This window comes from Triturus cristatus, chromosome 1_2 (genome assembly GCF_964204655.1).
Source record: "Triturus cristatus chromosome 1_2, aTriCri1.1, whole genome shotgun sequence".
Classification (NCBI taxonomy): Eukaryota; Metazoa; Chordata; class Amphibia; order Caudata; family Salamandridae; genus Triturus; species Triturus cristatus.
The window spans coordinates 790,645,569-790,662,976 of record NC_140580.1 but is presented as its reverse complement, the minus strand read 5'-3'; the positions used below and the strand labels follow the sequence as shown (position 1 = coordinate 790,662,976).

Sequence of the window (17,408 nt, the reverse complement as noted above, 5' to 3'; positions counted from 1 at the left end):
ACCTCAGTCTCGATCCATTCAATCTGCTTCACTGCTGTCCCCCATGGCTCTGCCTCACCCCTCTAAGGAGGAGGAGAGACTCCATCACTTGGACACACCAAAAGAGCACTCCACTTTTACATCGATTATACCAAAGACCAATACATGGACAATCAGCTTTTTGTTGGGTCCTCCGAAGTGGAAAAAGACAAGGCTGTGCAGTAGTGTACCATATTATTCTGCATTTTGCTCTGCCATAGGATCTATTCCACAAGGCTCAATGCTGCTACTATTGTGTTAACACACATGAGTCCCTGTCCTAGACATTTGCCAGGCAGCTACTTGTCCATCCCTGACAACCAAGTCTGCTGAGAGGGGCACTTTGCCTCCTCGGACCTGCAGCGCTTTCGGGTTTGAGTCCATTCATAGCCCATCTCCTGTTGGGTACTGCTGTAGCATCTTTCAAAAGGCAAGGAATCTGCGGCTAGAAGTCTCAATTTACCAGAAAAGCATTACGAAAGGCAAGTAGTTTGTTCGTCAGAAGTGTACACGGTTTGGCAAACTGCAGAAAAGGCACAAAAATATCTTGCTTTCCAGTCGTGCCTCTTTTCTCCAAACTTCCCAGCCTCAGAGGCCCATAACTCGGAAGGTCATCAGTCACAGGGAGTATTTAATATTCTCCACCCACTAATGACATTCAGTGTCATCAGTGAGGCCTCTCTTCAGATGGGAAAGCTGTATTCTAAATCACTGTCATCCTACCACAAAAACCTGCTAATTATCACGCGATTTATCTTCCAGTAGACTATTCTAAATCATTGAAGATCTTTCCGAAAAATATTAGCCTGTCTAGGGAAGACGTAAACTGTTTCCATGCCTTCTATGTTTTCGGCAACATATCCAATTTTAATGATCTCATAAACAAAGTTGCAAAGGCACTCATTCTGTATGAGCTTTTTAGAACCTTCCCTTTGCTCCTTAATCAATCTTCTAGCACTCAAGAAAAGAAATACAGTCCTTTTGAGGAAGTCTTTCATTCCTGTGGATTCAGTGGTTGCAATTAGTTCCTAAGAAGGACTCCTCGTCTACCTAGTCTTCTGCACCTCCTGATGACAGTGCAAACTCATAGTGTAGTGAAGATCTTTATCTATATATGTACAATGCTAAGTTAGCACAACCGCGTTAGATGTTAGAAAGCCATCTTGCTGCTTTTGCACACGACACTGTAGTCACATGTTATTAAATTGAGAAATGCTTACTCGACTTTGCTTCACATGAGAACTGTCTGTTGTTCACATCCCAAACAGTGAGCAGCGACCTTGGTCTGTACATAGTGTAAAGAAACAGTCTGGGTCGCTAGACGGTGCATGTTGTTGGGTTCAGGTTGATCGGCCCACTATTTAGCCATAACACGCACGCAGCTGCAAATACCTGAAAGTCGGGTGCTTTTAATATTGCAGTGTTATATGTTTTCATTACATTCGGAAGAAGAGCTTTCCCAGCAGCAGAGCCTAGCTGATCCTGTGATGTGATCTCACTGAGCTGATCTTTACGGTATGGGGTTCCCCATTCAAGCCTAGAGACCTTTTACTAGTCTAATAATAATACTATTAGTTTGCTAGAGAAAGGAAGGTGGCTTAGATCCACTGTCATTTTAGTATGATTACTCCTTTCATTTTCTATGTTATTGTAACTATGCTGATGGTTTTGATTTTAATCGTTTGTCTGCTTATGTTAGCCAAACTACTGCATCTTAGGACACGAGGTTTATAAAATAAACTCTTTAAACTTTACAGTGTCTCTGTTTATTCTGTTGTGGACTGATGTGAGAATAATTATGAAAGGGTATTTCTGATTCCCACCATTCCTGAGAAATACACTAAGTCGCTTGTTCTGAGTTGTCTATACATTGGGACCGCCGAGCTAAACTTCGGATAACGAATGGGACACTGATGCTGGTTGGATAAGGGGTTCTGGGTTCTGAGGTGAGTTTTTGGTACACCACAATTCACAGAGGGCCTGAGTTCCTGCGCATAGTTCTGTGCATAAGCAGAATCCCTGCAACATGGCGCACCTAATGTTTGGTCTATTGATTTGAAACGCCTTAGTAGTGCTTATATTGGTCCACGACACCCTCACTCTAGTTTCCGGTTGACGGGAGTGACGGTTTAACCTACCTGTGTTTCGACTAATATGTTCCTTCAAGCTTGATCATTAAAAAGGTTATTTTTTCTGAACCCCAGTGCTACTGTTGATATCGTTGATACTCTTTTGTGTGTCCTAATGGCGGTTGACATAGCCGCGCATAGTCGTGCACCTCTGCGATGTCATTTGACGACGTATGGGGTGCCAGATGATGGGATGGCTGTAATTTTTGTGGTAAGGGCGGATGCGTCATACCCGTATGAGTTGTTTTACTCATGGGTGACTTTTCCGGCGGTAGATGTCGATGATACGTTTCATACCTATACTGCCACACAGCTGCCTGCGGTCTATACCCCATATAGGACACAAGAAATTCCAATCTCTGCCTGGCAACATACTATTTGGTTTAATGGTGCCCTTCCCCATGCGGTTGCACCGGCGAGAATGGGCCCGTTGTCTATTGCAGGGGCCACATGGCCGGTGCTGGCCGGCTTTACGCCTCATCCCCGCTATCTAACGGTAGTGGTGGCTGAGTTGCGTGTACTACACACAGCCCTGATTACGGGACATAGGGCTTTGGTGCAGTACGTGTCACGCAACGTGCAGGTGGGGGCACCTGCTGTTGAGGGACAGCCTACGGACCACCACGCGGTGGTTATTAGTCCTGTTATGGTTAATTCGGTAGTCGGCAAGCGCCCCCAAAATAAGGATGAATTTCCTTATTGGCTTGCTGAGAAATTTGACCAACTGGAAGCAGTTTTTCCAAATGCCACTCCTGTGGAGAAACACAGGATCCTCACCATTACTTTGCCTAAAGACCTGGTCCCGGATATGGCCGATTGTGACAACTGGGGTAAGGTCTTTGCCGCGACCTATTCGAAGTGCTATGGCACTCCGTCTAGGTCTGTGCTACCATCCGTCATCAAAAAGGTTCAGGAGAATCATGGTGCGGAGGCTGCTATTGAATTGGGAATGAGGCTTGTCGACGGCTTCGATGTGGTATGCTCCATGGTAATGGGCAACCTCAAAGGAGATGCCATGCAGTTCCAAGTTGCAAATATGATGGATCGCGTGGATGACGCCGACAAGCCCAAAGAGTTCGCTAAAGTAATTGCGAAGGCATATAGGACCGTGGGTCGTAGTGCCTTGGGTGTAAAACCGACTGTGATCATTCCTGATATAGTACAGCAAACTAAGGTGAGCTCGTCTACAAAAGACGAACGCCCCAACTTTCCTAAGCAAAGTTGGAGAGCTAAGAAACAGGGGAAACAGCAACAGAAACAGGGGTCACGTCCTGGCTCACCGGTACAGCCGTCTACCGAACGCACATATGATCTGCGCGATCGATCTCGTATTAAGTCACCTGATAGATTTCAGGTTTCTGAACAACGCTCTCCTCGTTCTTCACAGGAAACATCGGCTTCACAATCCGGTGGCGGATACCGTGGGAAAGGAAGGGGTGCCCAAGGTCGTGAGCAACCCCGCCAGTCTGACGGCAAAGGCAAGCAGGACGAGTGTGAGCGTCAACGACCCCCGTTTCAGAAGAAGAAAGTTGCTGCGCTGACAGCGAGGTATGCCTCAGATGGTACGGACGCAGCTTCAGAACCTGACATGGGCACTAACGCTGCTAGACAGCGCGGCGGAAGTTACAGTAGTGCGACAAGCACTGCGTTCATATCTGGTGGCGACAGCAACTGATATATTCGTGAATATTGAAACTGCTGATACTCGGGTGTCTCCCCCTGATAGACTGTATAATATAGTCTTTCAAATTGAAGGTGACATACAACGTACAATTCAAGGTTTTTTTTGGGATAATCTGACCACTTCCTATGATATTCTGTTGGCGGAGGCAGATTGGCCCCCGGCTTTTGTTTTAGATGCTCCTAGAGGGGAGGAGGTAATCCTCCCGTCCTTTGCGCACACACTGCCGAAGGTCCAAGCTAAAAAGTACGCCGAGGAATGGGCTCAGGTGCTAGCACCTGCGTTATATCGAAATCAGGTTGGCTGGGATAAATTGTCTCCCGGTCATGAGATTCCATTGCGGACTACGCCCCAACCTCAACCCCAATACCCCATGCATCGCGAAGCTAGACCTCACGTCGCGTCAATCCTTGAACAATTGGAATATCAAGGAGTAATCGAAACATATGTCACCTATGAATAATCCTTTATTCACTGTGACGAAGCCTGACTGGTCGTACCGCCTAGTTTTGGATTACCGGCACCTAAACTCTCATTGCCGGACATGTGCAGTACAAAACACCCACAGTTCGGCTCTCGTCGATAGTCTTGTGAGAAAAAGGTTTAAAACCGCACTTGACATTTCCAATGCCTTTTACAGCCATAACCTGTCCTCTTTTAGTAGTGAGTGGACGGCGTTCACCTCGGGTGGCAAACAAAAACAATTCAAAAGATTACCAATGGCTATAAGAAAAGCCCTGGAGTCTTTGCCGCTCGCGTGGTCTCTCTGTTAGAGGGCATAGACCCTGATGCGTACTCGTATGTGGATGATATTTATCTCACAGATGACGAGTTGGAAGCGCATCTCCGTCACGTTGATCGCATTATTGTTTTGTTTGCAGACTTCGGTTACAAATTCAACTTTGCGAAGTCTCATATTGCGGAATATACAGTGTTGTTTTTGGGGTACGAACTCAACAATGAAAGTTGAGGATTGGCTCCGCACTTTCTAGAGAAGTCTGCATGCCTACGTGCTCCTACTTCACTGAAGAAATGACAATCTCTGCTGGGCTTTCTGAATTTCGGTCGAACTTACATTCCGGATTATGCCCAGCGTATCAAGCCGCTTTATGCCTTGGTACAACCTACTTTTTCCAAATCTTGTTGGCTGCCAGAGCATTCAGCTATATTGCAGTCATTGCAAGCTGATCTTCTTGCTTCAAAATACTTACTGACGCGCGATAACCACACTAACCTAGTCATAAGAATTGTGCCAGGCGCAGTTGGTTTCACATACTTAACATACAATGAGGGCGACACCGTCCCCATTGCCTACAAATCTCACTTGTACACTTTGGCTGAACTGCAGTTTTCCGCGGTCGAGAAAGTTCTGACGACTGTGCAGATGGTGATTCTGAAAGAACGAGCGCTATCGCAAGGTAAACACATGTTGGTGGTAACACCATATCCTGCGCTTGAGGCGGTGACAAAAGCAAGTGTACCAAATTCTAAGGCTTTGCATCCAAGGTGGATACAATGGGCCACTTCCTTGACATCGCCTGACGTCACATATATCTTTGACACGGCACTTCAGACTCAGGAGTTTTTGCAGTATGAATTCGTTCATCCGACTCCTCTGTCCTTGCGCCCACTCGAGGATTACCATTGTGTCATTTACACTGACGGTTCTGCGCAACCGGCAACTGGATCAAAGCACGCCTATTCAGCGGCTTGTGCTATTGTGGTCGGTACTTTCGTGAATGGAGAATTCCAGTCCTATGTCGTGCATACGCAGTCATTGGGTGATTGTACCGCGCAGTTGGCGGAGCTTCGTGCTCTAGTGCTAGCGCTAGAGTTTGCTGATCCCCGAGTCACTACCCTTATAGTGAGTGACTCCTTTTATTGTGTTCAATCTTACAACGACAATCTACATTTTTGGACTCAGAATGACTACCATGATTCCAAAGGTAGCACGATTAAGCATAAACTGCTTTGGGTTTTTGTGGCAGATCTTAAAGACCGTCTGCCTCTCGTGAATGTTATTCACAGTCTTGGTCACCAATGAGTTGGTGTCCATGCTGTCGGTAACAGCTTGGCTGACGAGGCAGCAAAAACAGCAGTGTGTGCAGCCTGTCTTTCATTGCCTAGATTGTCCGTTCCAATGGGCTCTGGATTTGTGTCTGTCGAACTCGGTGTCTCCTGCCCCGGATTATGATCGGCTGATGAGCCCCTTAGTGGCTCATGAGTTGGACTGTTCTGGCGTCGGGATTATGGCCTGTGGAGCAGCACATGGAGTCCTTGGGAATTGGGACATCGGAACTGCTGCGACTGACTGCGACACGCCAGTTGTCCTCGACTGGTTCTGGATGCTCCGGTGGTTGAGGAGCATGTATGTTCCTTCCCCGTCCTGAACTGGATGGCAGATAATTTTGCGGAACATTCCAATGATTTCCTCTTGGAAGCTGTTGCAATTTATTGTGCTTATACATTGATGGATTGACTTTTGCACTTCCATTTCATCGTACGTCCATCAATGATGTTTTTTTTTCTCCTCTACATGCTTTTTTTAACTCTTTTTTATTTTTTTCTTTATTTTTTCTTCGAACTTTTTCACTTACCTTATATGGACTTATAGTTCATGCCCTTGGTTCCGTTCTATCAAACTTGAACTCTGCGTTCTTGCTAGTGCGCCCCTACTGGTTAGTGGTCCGATCAAGGGGGGGTGTAGTGAAGATCGTTATCTATATATGTACAATGCTAAGTTAGCACAACCGCGTTAGATGTTAGAAAGCCATCTTGCCGCTTTTGCTGCTTTTGCACACGACACTGTAGTCACATGTTATTAAATTGAGAAATGCTTACTCGACTTTGCTTCACATGAGAACTGTCTGTTGTTCACATCCCAAACAGTGAGCAGCGACCTTGGTCTGTACATAGTGTAAAGAAACAGTCTGGGTCGCTAGACGGTGCATGTTGTTGGGCTCAGGTTGATCGGCCCACTATTTAGCCATAACACGCACGCAGCTGCAAATACCTGAAAGTCGGGTGCTTTTAATATTGCAGTGTTATATGTTTTCATTACATTCGGAAGAAGAGCTTTCCCAGGAGCAGAGCCTAGCTGATCCTGTGATGTGATCTCACTGAGCTGATCTTTACGGTATGGGGTTCCCCATTCAAGCCTAGAGACCTTTTACTAGTCTAATAATAATACTATTAGTTTGCTAGAGAAAGGAAGGTGGCTTAGATCCACTGTCATTTTAGTATGATTACTCCTTTCATTTTCTATGGTATTGTAACTATGCTGATGGTTTTGATTTTAATCGTTTGTTTGCTTATGTTAGCCAAACTACTGCATCTTAGGACACGAGGTTTATAAAATAAACTCTTTAAACTTTACAGTGTCTCTGTTTATTCTGTTGTGGACTGATGTGAGAATAATTACGAAAAGGTATTTCTGATTCCCACCATTCCTGAGAAATACACTAAGTCGCTTGTTCTGGGTTGTCTATACATTGGGACCGCCGAGCTAAACCTCGGATAACGAATGGGACACTGATGCTGGTCGGATAAGGGGTTCTGGGTTCTGAGGTGAGTTTTTGGTACACCACAATTCACTGAGGGCCTGGGTTCCTGCGCATAGTTCTGTGCATAAGCAGAATCCCTGCAACATGGCGCACCTAACGTTTGTTCTATTGATTTGAAACGCCTTAGTAGTGCTTATATTGGTCCACGACACCCTCACTCTAGTTTCCGGTTGACGGGAGTGACGGTTTAACCTACCTGTTTTTCGACTAATAGGTTCCTTCAAGCTTGATCATTAAAAAGGTTATTTTTTCTGAACCCCAGTGCTACTGTTGATATAGTTGATACTCTTTTGTGTGTCCTAATGGCGGTTGAGATAGCCACGCATAGTCGTGCACCTCTGCGACGTCATTTGACGACGTATGTGGTGCCAGATGATGGGATGGCTGTAATTTTTGTGGTAAGCGCTGATGCGTCATACCCGTATGAGTTGTTTTACTCATGGGTGACTTTTCCGGCGGTAGATGACGATGATTAGTTTCATACCTATACTGCCACACAGCTGCCTGCGGTCTATACCCCATATAGGACACAAGAAATTCCAATCTCTGCCTGGCAGCATACTATTTGGTTTAATGGCGCCCTTCCCCATGCGGTTGCACTGGCGAGAAGGGGCCCGTTGTCTATTGCAGGGGCCACATGGCCGGTGCTGGCCGGCTTTAAGCCTCATCCCCGCTATCTAACGGTGGCGGTGGCTGAGTTGCGGGTACTACACTAACTGGCACGGCACTTTTGAGGAGACTGGCCTATGGAATGACTCTATACTCTGTCACATGGCTTCTCTTTCTGGAAAGAAGGAAGTAGAGGGGGGAAGGATGAAGTAATGGAAGAAGTAGATGGATGAAGTATGAAGAAATGGAAGAAGTAGATGAGGAAGTACGGCCATGATGAAATATAACAATGACAAGGATAGTAGAAACGTAGATAGAGAATAAGGAAGAAGATGAAAGTGATAACAGGAAGAAGAGACCGGAATAGAAAAGAATGACTGATGGAAATAAGAGGCAGAAAAATCAAAGGAAGGCGTTAACGAAAGGCGATAGGATACCAAAAACATGTGGTAGTGACAAACAGGCCAACCTTTAATTTGGGTAGCTTACTGGGGTCTATGTCACATTGTTTTTTTGCAAAAAAAGTGGATCTGCAGGCTTAAATTCCTTGGTTCATAGAAACTGGACACCAACAGTTCTGCTCGCAATTTGGCCTTGTACCTGCTGACAATTCGCCGATATGACTTGTCAAGACAAACCTTCAGTACGGCAGATTGTCTGCAGTCATAATTTTAGGGAACATTGTGTCATCTGTAATGTTCTACCAGAATGGCTGATCTACAAAAGTAATATACTGTTAAATCTGAAACTTCGTAACAGGTATATCTAATGTTTGTTGGCTATCCAAAAGACGTGGTACCCAGAGCCATTGTCTGAGCTGTAGCTTCTAATACTTTTTCATTGTGTAATAACCATGCATCACTTTAAATGGTGAAAACTAATGAATGAAAAATGGTATGAAAGAAAGCAATGCATTTTTTAAGTGTGCCTAAGAATGTAAATTTAGGAACTGTCATTTGTACAACTCTGAATTTGGGATTGCCCATAATATGTGATTCAGATGACATTTTACAAAATGTGTTCTTTCCTGCATACTCGCTTATATTTGTAGAGAACATAAATATATAATAACTAATGTTCTCCTTTTCTGTGTTCTCACCCTTTCGTTAACAACTTTCCCACAGTTTTGTGGATGGGCCAATCACCAGTAACAGGAAAGACCCCAAAATACAACGTGGAGACCTCAAGATTTTTCATTTGCGTTTCTATCTCCCTAGAGGCTTGGGTAGCTATGCTATTTGGGCCCAGTGACAGCCAGTGTTCATAGTTACATACCAACCCCGACCTTTCTGAACAATAGACAGTCATATGGGTCCTAAACCCACTACGTTTTATTAAAATCCCTGCATGCTCTGCAAATATCAAACTGAATACAATTACAGATTTTCCTTTTATATCTAAGAGAGAAAGTTCTAGAATCTGTGGGATCAACAAAAGCCCTACCACCCAGTGTTCCCACACTAATTCCAATAGCAACTCTACCATATCTGTGTTGGTGGACCTTTCACCCGTGATGGGAAAGGCCCCAATATTTTTCCTGCAAAATTAACTTATTATGGGGTTGTGGGTTGCTGCAATATTTGGGCCTATTGGAGGCCAGAACCCAGGGAATAATCCCAGATGTTTTGGAAACCTAGAAACCCAAGTTGGTCCTTGGCAGTGTTACTTGCGTGGCTCCCTCTATGTTTTCTTATATGGAATGCCCAACAAACATCAAACTTTGCCTAAATCAAACAATTTTCTTAAATCTCTCTGAGTAACAGTTTAGAAAGAAAAACAAAAGGGGACTTTACATTGACAATACTTTGACTTTACAGTCTTCACATGGTTACAATTTTGGTCTGTTCCTATGACTTCCATTAGTTGTATGTAAGAAGCTGGCTCTCCATATAGTGCACCAAAACGAGGTAAACTATGCAGAGAGCCAACGCAACCCTCATTGGTTTACAGAGGCACAAGTAACAAATCCAAATGCTCTCTTTTGTGGAAGTGTGGGCGAGCAGTTTAGGCTAATCAGAGGGGAGTGTTAAGCATTTGTTGTTGTATCAGAGGCACTAAATGAGAGACACACTCAAGAATAAGACCAATTTAGAAAAATAACACATTTTTATATAAAGTTCAACACCCAGAACTTCGTGATCAAGAAAAGTACTTTTCGAGATATCGATTTTTACAGGTAAGTAAAATGTTCACTTAAATGCGGCCCTATGCGGCAATGCTTTCCTATGGGAAAGAAAGGCATATCCTGCATACAGTTACTTGCAATAGGTTTCTGCGGGTCTGCTTCAGGACGTAAGGTGGTAGGGGGCTAAGGTCCAAAGAACCACCAGCAGTTATTCTTTACCTTCCCATGAGCATCTGGGTGCAGAGGTGCTGGTCGGGTTGGTAGCTTTGCCTGCTACACCAAAGGAGAGAGGGGAGGCCACCTTTAAACGGGCTGTAGAGTGGAACTTGGAGTCTGGGTGCTCCCAACAGGAAGCTTGGTTTGTGAGGGCCCTGGGAGCAAGGAAGTACAGTCCGTTCTTGGAGACCCGGCTGGAGTGCTCTGATACCCAGTAGTTAAGTCGGCTGGCTTGTGCGTCACGGGTGCCCCGGGTATTGGTGCTGTGTGGCTCCGGTTCATCCTGGCGTCGTCTTAATTGATGGAGCGACGGATCTGACTTCCTGGAGCCTGACTACCTCTTCCTGGGCAGCTGCTGTATTGGTGGAACTGGAGGGCGGCAGAACAGTAGACCGGACTTTGCTGTTTGGTGCCTGCAGGCTACAGGGGAGTAGCTCCTCTATTCCAAGAGAGATTACTGGCAATTTGCACATCGTTGGCAGCCTAATGGGGTTCTTGGCAGATGCACAGTGGCAGGACAAGTCGTTTTATTGCAATTGTTGGGACAGATGCAGGCAGGGTTTGTGCCAAAAGTCTGCAGTTGGTCCTCAGTTCTCACTTTATAAGTTCTTCGTTGTCCTCGTATTCTTGTGTACATTGAATATGAGTTGCTGGTGTCAGGCGTGCCACCTAAATGCTCAATTTAGGGGCCCTACGGGGAGTGTAAGATAGTAGCCAATGGGCTACGTACCGTTGCGTTGCCTACACCCCCTATAACCCTGACCCAGTGTATCTTATTTTTTCAAAAACCAAAGACGGTGGAATTCTATTTTACATGTTCACTTTAGGTAGGCCACCTTGGGGGTGTAACTAGCCTGATAGGGAACACCCCTCCTGACTAGCTAATATTCCTTCCTGTCCTGGAGCCAAATGGGCTCTGGGCAGAGGGTGGCATTTCCCCTGTCTTGGGGAAGCCAGGATTGCATATCAAAGGCAGCAGAGGCCTTTAAAGCCTCCTGCCATGATATGCTGATTACTAGCCATCCTGCTGGGAGGAGATAACAACACCTCTGTCCGGATCAGGCATTGTTTTTGACCTTAGAGAGCGGGGGCTCTCACCTACAGGGAGTCAGAAACCTGTCTGTGGTGGCAGGCTGGTCTACACCAGTCAACCAGTATAGTCGAGATTGGTAGGGTTTCAGGGGGCACCTCAAAGGTGCCCTCTGGTGCATGATTTGATAAATCCATGTAGGAGAGTAGGGTCTGCTATCCTATGGTCACCCCAAATTTTTGCTTTTTGCTTCACTGGTTTTTGACATATTGAGGCTGTGGGCCTTCCAATCAGACCCCCAGCCTGCTGTTCTCTCTACTAAATTAAAACTATGCACCCTAGGTGCATAACCAATTGGAAGTGGATCACCCTGTCAGCCCCTGTACCAGTGTACACTAGGTACCCAGGGCATTGGTGTACCCAAGGCCTGCCAGGGGCTGAAGCATGGATTATGCCACCCCAGGCTTGGCCTAACAATTTGACACAACTGGCTGATCACTCAGCTGGGGTAAGTTGGTGTAACCACCTCTTACTTAGGTGTAGTATACCTATACCTAACCTTAAATGCGACACCTGGTAACCTATAAGTCACTCCTATGGCAGGTCTTAACAATCCTGAAGGCAGAGTGCTTGGTTCCATGTGAGATGGTGCTCTGGCATGAGCTGAGCCTGTCTGCAGTGGTCGGAACAACTTCCTTCTACTGTTTCCAGATATCGTCATACCATATACTCTTAAGTGCATTATGAACCTCACGGTTAAATGCTATCTTTGGTTTGACTTTATCAAAACATGTCGAGTAAGGTGTCATACGAATTGGAATACTAACCTCTCGCCAATTCTGGCGACGGGGTTAGCATTCCACCCTTCTAGAGGGACACGACATGTACAGTACCTGAAACCCGGGTAAAATCAGACATAGCCTCAGCTCCACAAAATGGATGCTGCCACCACAGACACAAGTCTGCCCTCCTGCTGCTGGGAGTCCTTCCAGCTTGGGAGGTGTGGACAAAGGGTTTCCTGCCAGGGGAGGTGCGTGCACCACCCCAGACAGGATTTTGTGTATTGGTCAGGTAGGGCTTGAAAGAAACCAGACATGCCTGTGGCTCACAAGGAGCTTTGGTGCATATGCCAGTTCAAACCGGTCCTGGGGCACACCAGTCCCGGGCCTGGGGCGAGCTGGACAAAGGATTGGGGGTGTAACCACCCCCCTTCCTGGTCCCACCCATAGGGAGGGACCTAGCAGGTAGTCCGGCCCCTAGAATCCACTTAAAGGTAGGAGCTATGTCCTAAGACTTCAGACATCCTGGAATCAACTTGAAACTAAGAAGAAGACGGGAACTTCGACATTCTGCTGCACAGAGGACTGAAGGAAATCTCTCCTGTGGTCAGGGAGTGACCACCTTGCTAACGCAAGCACCATCCAGCGAATCAACGTCTGCTTTGCCGCCGCCTCCCGCCGGAGCCCGAGCCCAGAGACTGACAAGACCTGGACCTCCAGACCTCTCACTGCCCGATCCACAGTCCCTGAAAAGAGGAGACCCGTGGAGGCACCGAGACACGTGGAGCCAGCCATCTTGGAACGACGACGACAAGCTGCAAGCGCAACAACCGAGGCTCCCTCCAAGTTGTGCTTTGGGATCTGAGAAGCCCAACACCCGAGCAGCATCTGCACCAAAGGTGAGCCCTCCAGCATCTCCACGATCTGCGTGGGGCCCTTCTGCATTTTGCCACTCGACGCGCCTAACCGGTTGCTGGCCCGCTGGCTAGTAGCCATCTTGGCGACGAACTTCAAGAAATACACCGCTGGTCTGGTTGCTCCAGACTGGCCCTTGCTCCCCTCCAAAGGAGCAGTCCTTCTGACCTTGCTGGTCAGAACCATCAGCTTATTTCATCTCCTACAACAATTGCTTTTGCCAAGGCTTGTTTGCTTCGATCAAGTCGCCGACAGCGAGAGCCTGCGTGGGACAGCTCGTGAACCGACTCCTGGACGTCGTCGACCTCCAGGGACCACGTGGCTGCAGAGACAAGCTACACCTTTCTTCCTGTTTGCACCCGACATTGCCTGGTACCCACCTGGTGCCACGCTGGTCACTGGCTAGTGACTGTGAACACTGTCCCCTCTGCTTACAGGTCTTCAACATCTCCGATCCACTCTGGGATCCACCGCATCTCTCCCGGACCGACCGCCTGCAGCATCTTTGTCTTCAGGCTCCACGGAACAGATAGAAGAAACCCGACGCACTTCGAGGCCTATGCACCCGCTTCCTGTGGGTGAGGTAAAGCTGGCACTCCTGTGCCCAAGTGTAGTATTACATCTCTAGTGCCTGTGTTCCAAATCTTGAGTTCCTAGTCCATCCGGAAGATCCTCTTTGCAGTAACTTTGTACTTTTTACGCACCCATTGAAACCTATGGGAGCATGCGTGTGACTATTTGCTCTGCACACGCCACCCGTGGACCTCCTGGTCACTAACTGAAGTTAGATCCTTGTAGGCCCAGCGATTCTAGAGGCCCTAGGCCTTTTCCCCTTTCTGTTCGTGGTACTTGTACCACTATTTTAGTATATGGTTCGAGCGGCCACCAGGGCCTATCCATATAAAGTGCAACTTCTGTGTATTCTACTGTAATCTTGTTTGACGATTTGTGCTCCTGTGCTCATAAAGAGACTAGGGGTTACTTTGAGAAATAAATACATATATATTTTGAATATATATCTGTGTGGTGTCCTTTCATTGGTATAAAAGGGGGTTACATTTGGTAAAACAGCTGGCTTAACACGCTTCACGAGTTTAGCCTCAAAGACTGCTTAGCCTACGCTACCACTAGGGCAGCTAGTCCGAAAAGGTTGACTTACAACCACACCATAAGGGTTGCTTGGCATGGTACAAGGTGATCACTTTAACTAGTGAGCATCATATACCAGGCCAACTTCTCACAATCCACTACTGGCATGAGTGTGGATTTGTTAAGATAAGGTGATGAAGCCATCATGTAGCTGGGGAACTCGTAATGACCAGTGCTCAGTACATGTACTCAAGATGGCTTCCCTGTTCACTTGTACCATCTAGTAATTGGACTAGATAGCACAGGAGCATATCTGCTCAGGCAGATATACCCTCACATATATTATAATGCACCCTGCCTTAGGGCTGTAAGTCCTGCTGTAGGGGGTTACTTGCATATATTTCATGCAGTGTCTGGGGACCTGGCATACAGGGTGTGAGCCACGTTGTGATATCACTTTTGTCTGCACCACTGCATTCAACCTTCAATGATAGTCTGCATGAGTGTGTTGGCGGGTTCCTTAGGGTGGCACAATTCATGCGGCAGCCCTAAGGGGCCCTCTTTAGTACCCAATCCAAAGGTACCATGGATACTATTTACTAGGGACTTACAAAGTTGCTAAAGGCCTGGCCAGTTGTGTAACAATTGCACAGTTACATTGTTTTTGGGAAAGAACACTTGCAATGGGGACCTGGTTAGCAGGAATCCAGTGCACTTCAGTTAAAGTTGCATCAAATACCAGGCAAAGAAATGGGGATGACGATGTCAAAATGAGGCATTTTCCTACAGTGTGTTTTTATTGGGAGAAGTGGGAGAACGCAGGGTGGTAAGACGTATGCCATTGGTTGGAAGGGCCTGAGTTTTCTAGCACTGAAATATGGGGTAGGTTGAGTATCTTGACCTGTATTTTGAAGTTCTCAGGGCATTTTGAGTTAGAAAATGTGTTCGGATTCAAAATAGCCACACCATACTGGATTCCCCTTGGCCACTAAATTCCAGATATGCGCTGGGTGCTGACTGGCCCCGGTCCAGCATGTTCCCCTATGAAAAAATAGAAGAAATTAAGTGTTTTAAGCATATTTTTTTATTGTTTAGAGGGCATTCTGTGTAAGCCTGCTGTAAACCATGCAAGCCACACCATACTGAATTTCCTCTGGGTCTCTGGTTTCCGAAAAGCCTAGAGCTGGTAGGGTTCACTGGCTACCTAGATTCTGAATACTGCGCCCATTTTCTATTGCATTTGAGAGGAAATTAGAATTTATGTAGGTGTATTTTTGACAAAGAGACTGACCGAGTTGGGAGTAAACCCCACATTCTGCATTCTCTGAGGGCAGAAATATCGTCTGGTGCTCAGTGTCAAGATGGTGGAGGTTGGGTTATTGGTGGGGGTGCAGGGGATGTCAGAAACCGCACCTTGGAAAAAGTGAGAAAGAGAATGGGATGCAGGGCTTGCCCATACTTCCATTGGACAATAACCCCACCACTAGATTGAAGGGTTCATCTATTTTTTTCCTTCTCTAAGCGGCATAAAGTCCCCAAGACACTAGTGCTCCGAAAGGAAATGGTGTTGAGTGTCAGCCCATCTTGACATTTGGTTCTACCCGTTTACCAGATAGTCGTTCTGCAACAAATAGACAGGGTTACGCCTAAAGGAATCAACTTTGCCAGGGCATCAAGGTATTTTCTGGATTTGCGCGTAAACTTGCACACCCGTGCAGGAAATGTTGTGATGCCTGTGATGAAACATTATTTGGCGTTAGCTGGACCTCACCATAATTAAAGCAATATCCATACCTGAGGATTTATGAACTAGCCCTAAACATGATTTCTGTAAAACAAAATATATTGCAACAACCAAAAAATAAGATTGCCAATTAGGAAAGCAAGTAGAGTTTACATTAATTTCCTTCTTTGCCCTGACGAAGAAGCTTTAACATTACTTTTTACCAAACTCCTGTTGGCAATATTATATTGCTTTAATGGTCTGCTGCTACTATTCAAGCTACTCACCAACCAAATAAAGGATTCAGTGCACAGCTATAATTGAGTATAAATCTCTCTCTCAGACCCCAACCAGTCTCTTTAAACATAAATTATGCAGGACTTGGGAAAAGGTTCTGCACCCTGAGGTCAAGACTGCCTGTCAGAGAGCTGTTTTGCCCAATGTATTGTTTTCTTAATGTAGTGTATATTCTCTGTTTATGAATATCCCACTCTGTAGAAGGAGAACATGCTTGCTTATAATCTACATTTTCAATGTGGGTGTCTTCATCAAAATGTATGCACTAGACTGTTGTGAGGGGCTTCTGCTTGTTGGTCACCAGTTATTTTATTTTTCTTGTATTGAAATGTTTTTTTAGGCTCTGTTTGAATAAGCTCATTTTCATTGAATCATTTAAAAATGTAGGAAATGATATCTTAAGTTAGGCGTCTGTTTAGATGACTTTTTTACAGTTACATTTTTAGAAAAGTCTATTTTGCTTAAAAAAAACATTGGAGATATGCAATGCTTATGAATGTAATGAGGATGCTCATAATGGTGAACTATGACTAAAATTAGTAATTTGTCCTTTTAGTAACACAGGGTAAGGTAAGGATATTGGCTAAAGTGCATGGCATCATATTATTTATTTCAGGTTGGGGAACGTCTTGGAAGGTACGAAGTTGAGAAGCGCTGTGCAGTGGAAAAGGAAGACTATGACCTTGCAAAGAAGAAAAAAATGCAAATGGAAGAATACCGCCAGAAAGTCTACCAGCAGCTGGAACTGCATGATCTCCTGGAAATGGGCCAGGTAAGCATTGAAGGGGATCTTTATAAGCTAGTTGTACCCTTATCATTTTTTATTGATCATGCACATATTAGAGGCCACTAATGGAGATACCAGTGTCATCAGTGGGTGTAAGAAATTGGGTTAATAATTGTGCAGGATGGGAGTCATGTGCAAGTAAAAGGTGCACAATGGTCTCCTTACTGGAAACCAAGTATCTCCTTGTAGCACTCAACTCTCTAAGGGTAGCAAAGTAGAGCAGATCAAGACCTACTCAAGGGAGGTGGTGTGGCCTGGTAATCTCCATTCTATACTACACATTAAGTTACAAATATATACATCAGGCAGATTTAAATACCTTTAGTGACACACTTAAATCACATTTCATCCCAAATGGGTTATGAGCCCCATAATCACAATACTCCTCTCACCTATACCAGAGAGGTCACCACATCAATGCATAAGGCAAGCCGATTGTCTTTGTCA

At 45.7% G+C, this 17,408-nt stretch overlaps 1 protein-coding gene across 2 annotated transcripts in view; it reads left to right on the top strand.

Annotated features, from left to right (window-relative positions):
* Nucleotides 1-17,408, top strand: part of CEP104 (centrosomal protein 104) — a 726,468-nt gene that overhangs the window by 212,655 nt on the left and 496,405 nt on the right. For both annotated transcript variants that reach the window (XM_085608861.1, XM_085608862.1), the window contains exon 8: nt 16,791-16,946. In XM_085608861.1, the coding sequence (XP_085464987.1) occupies nt 16,791-16,946 (156 nt within the window). The remainder of the gene's footprint in view (nt 1-16,790; nt 16,947-17,408) is intronic.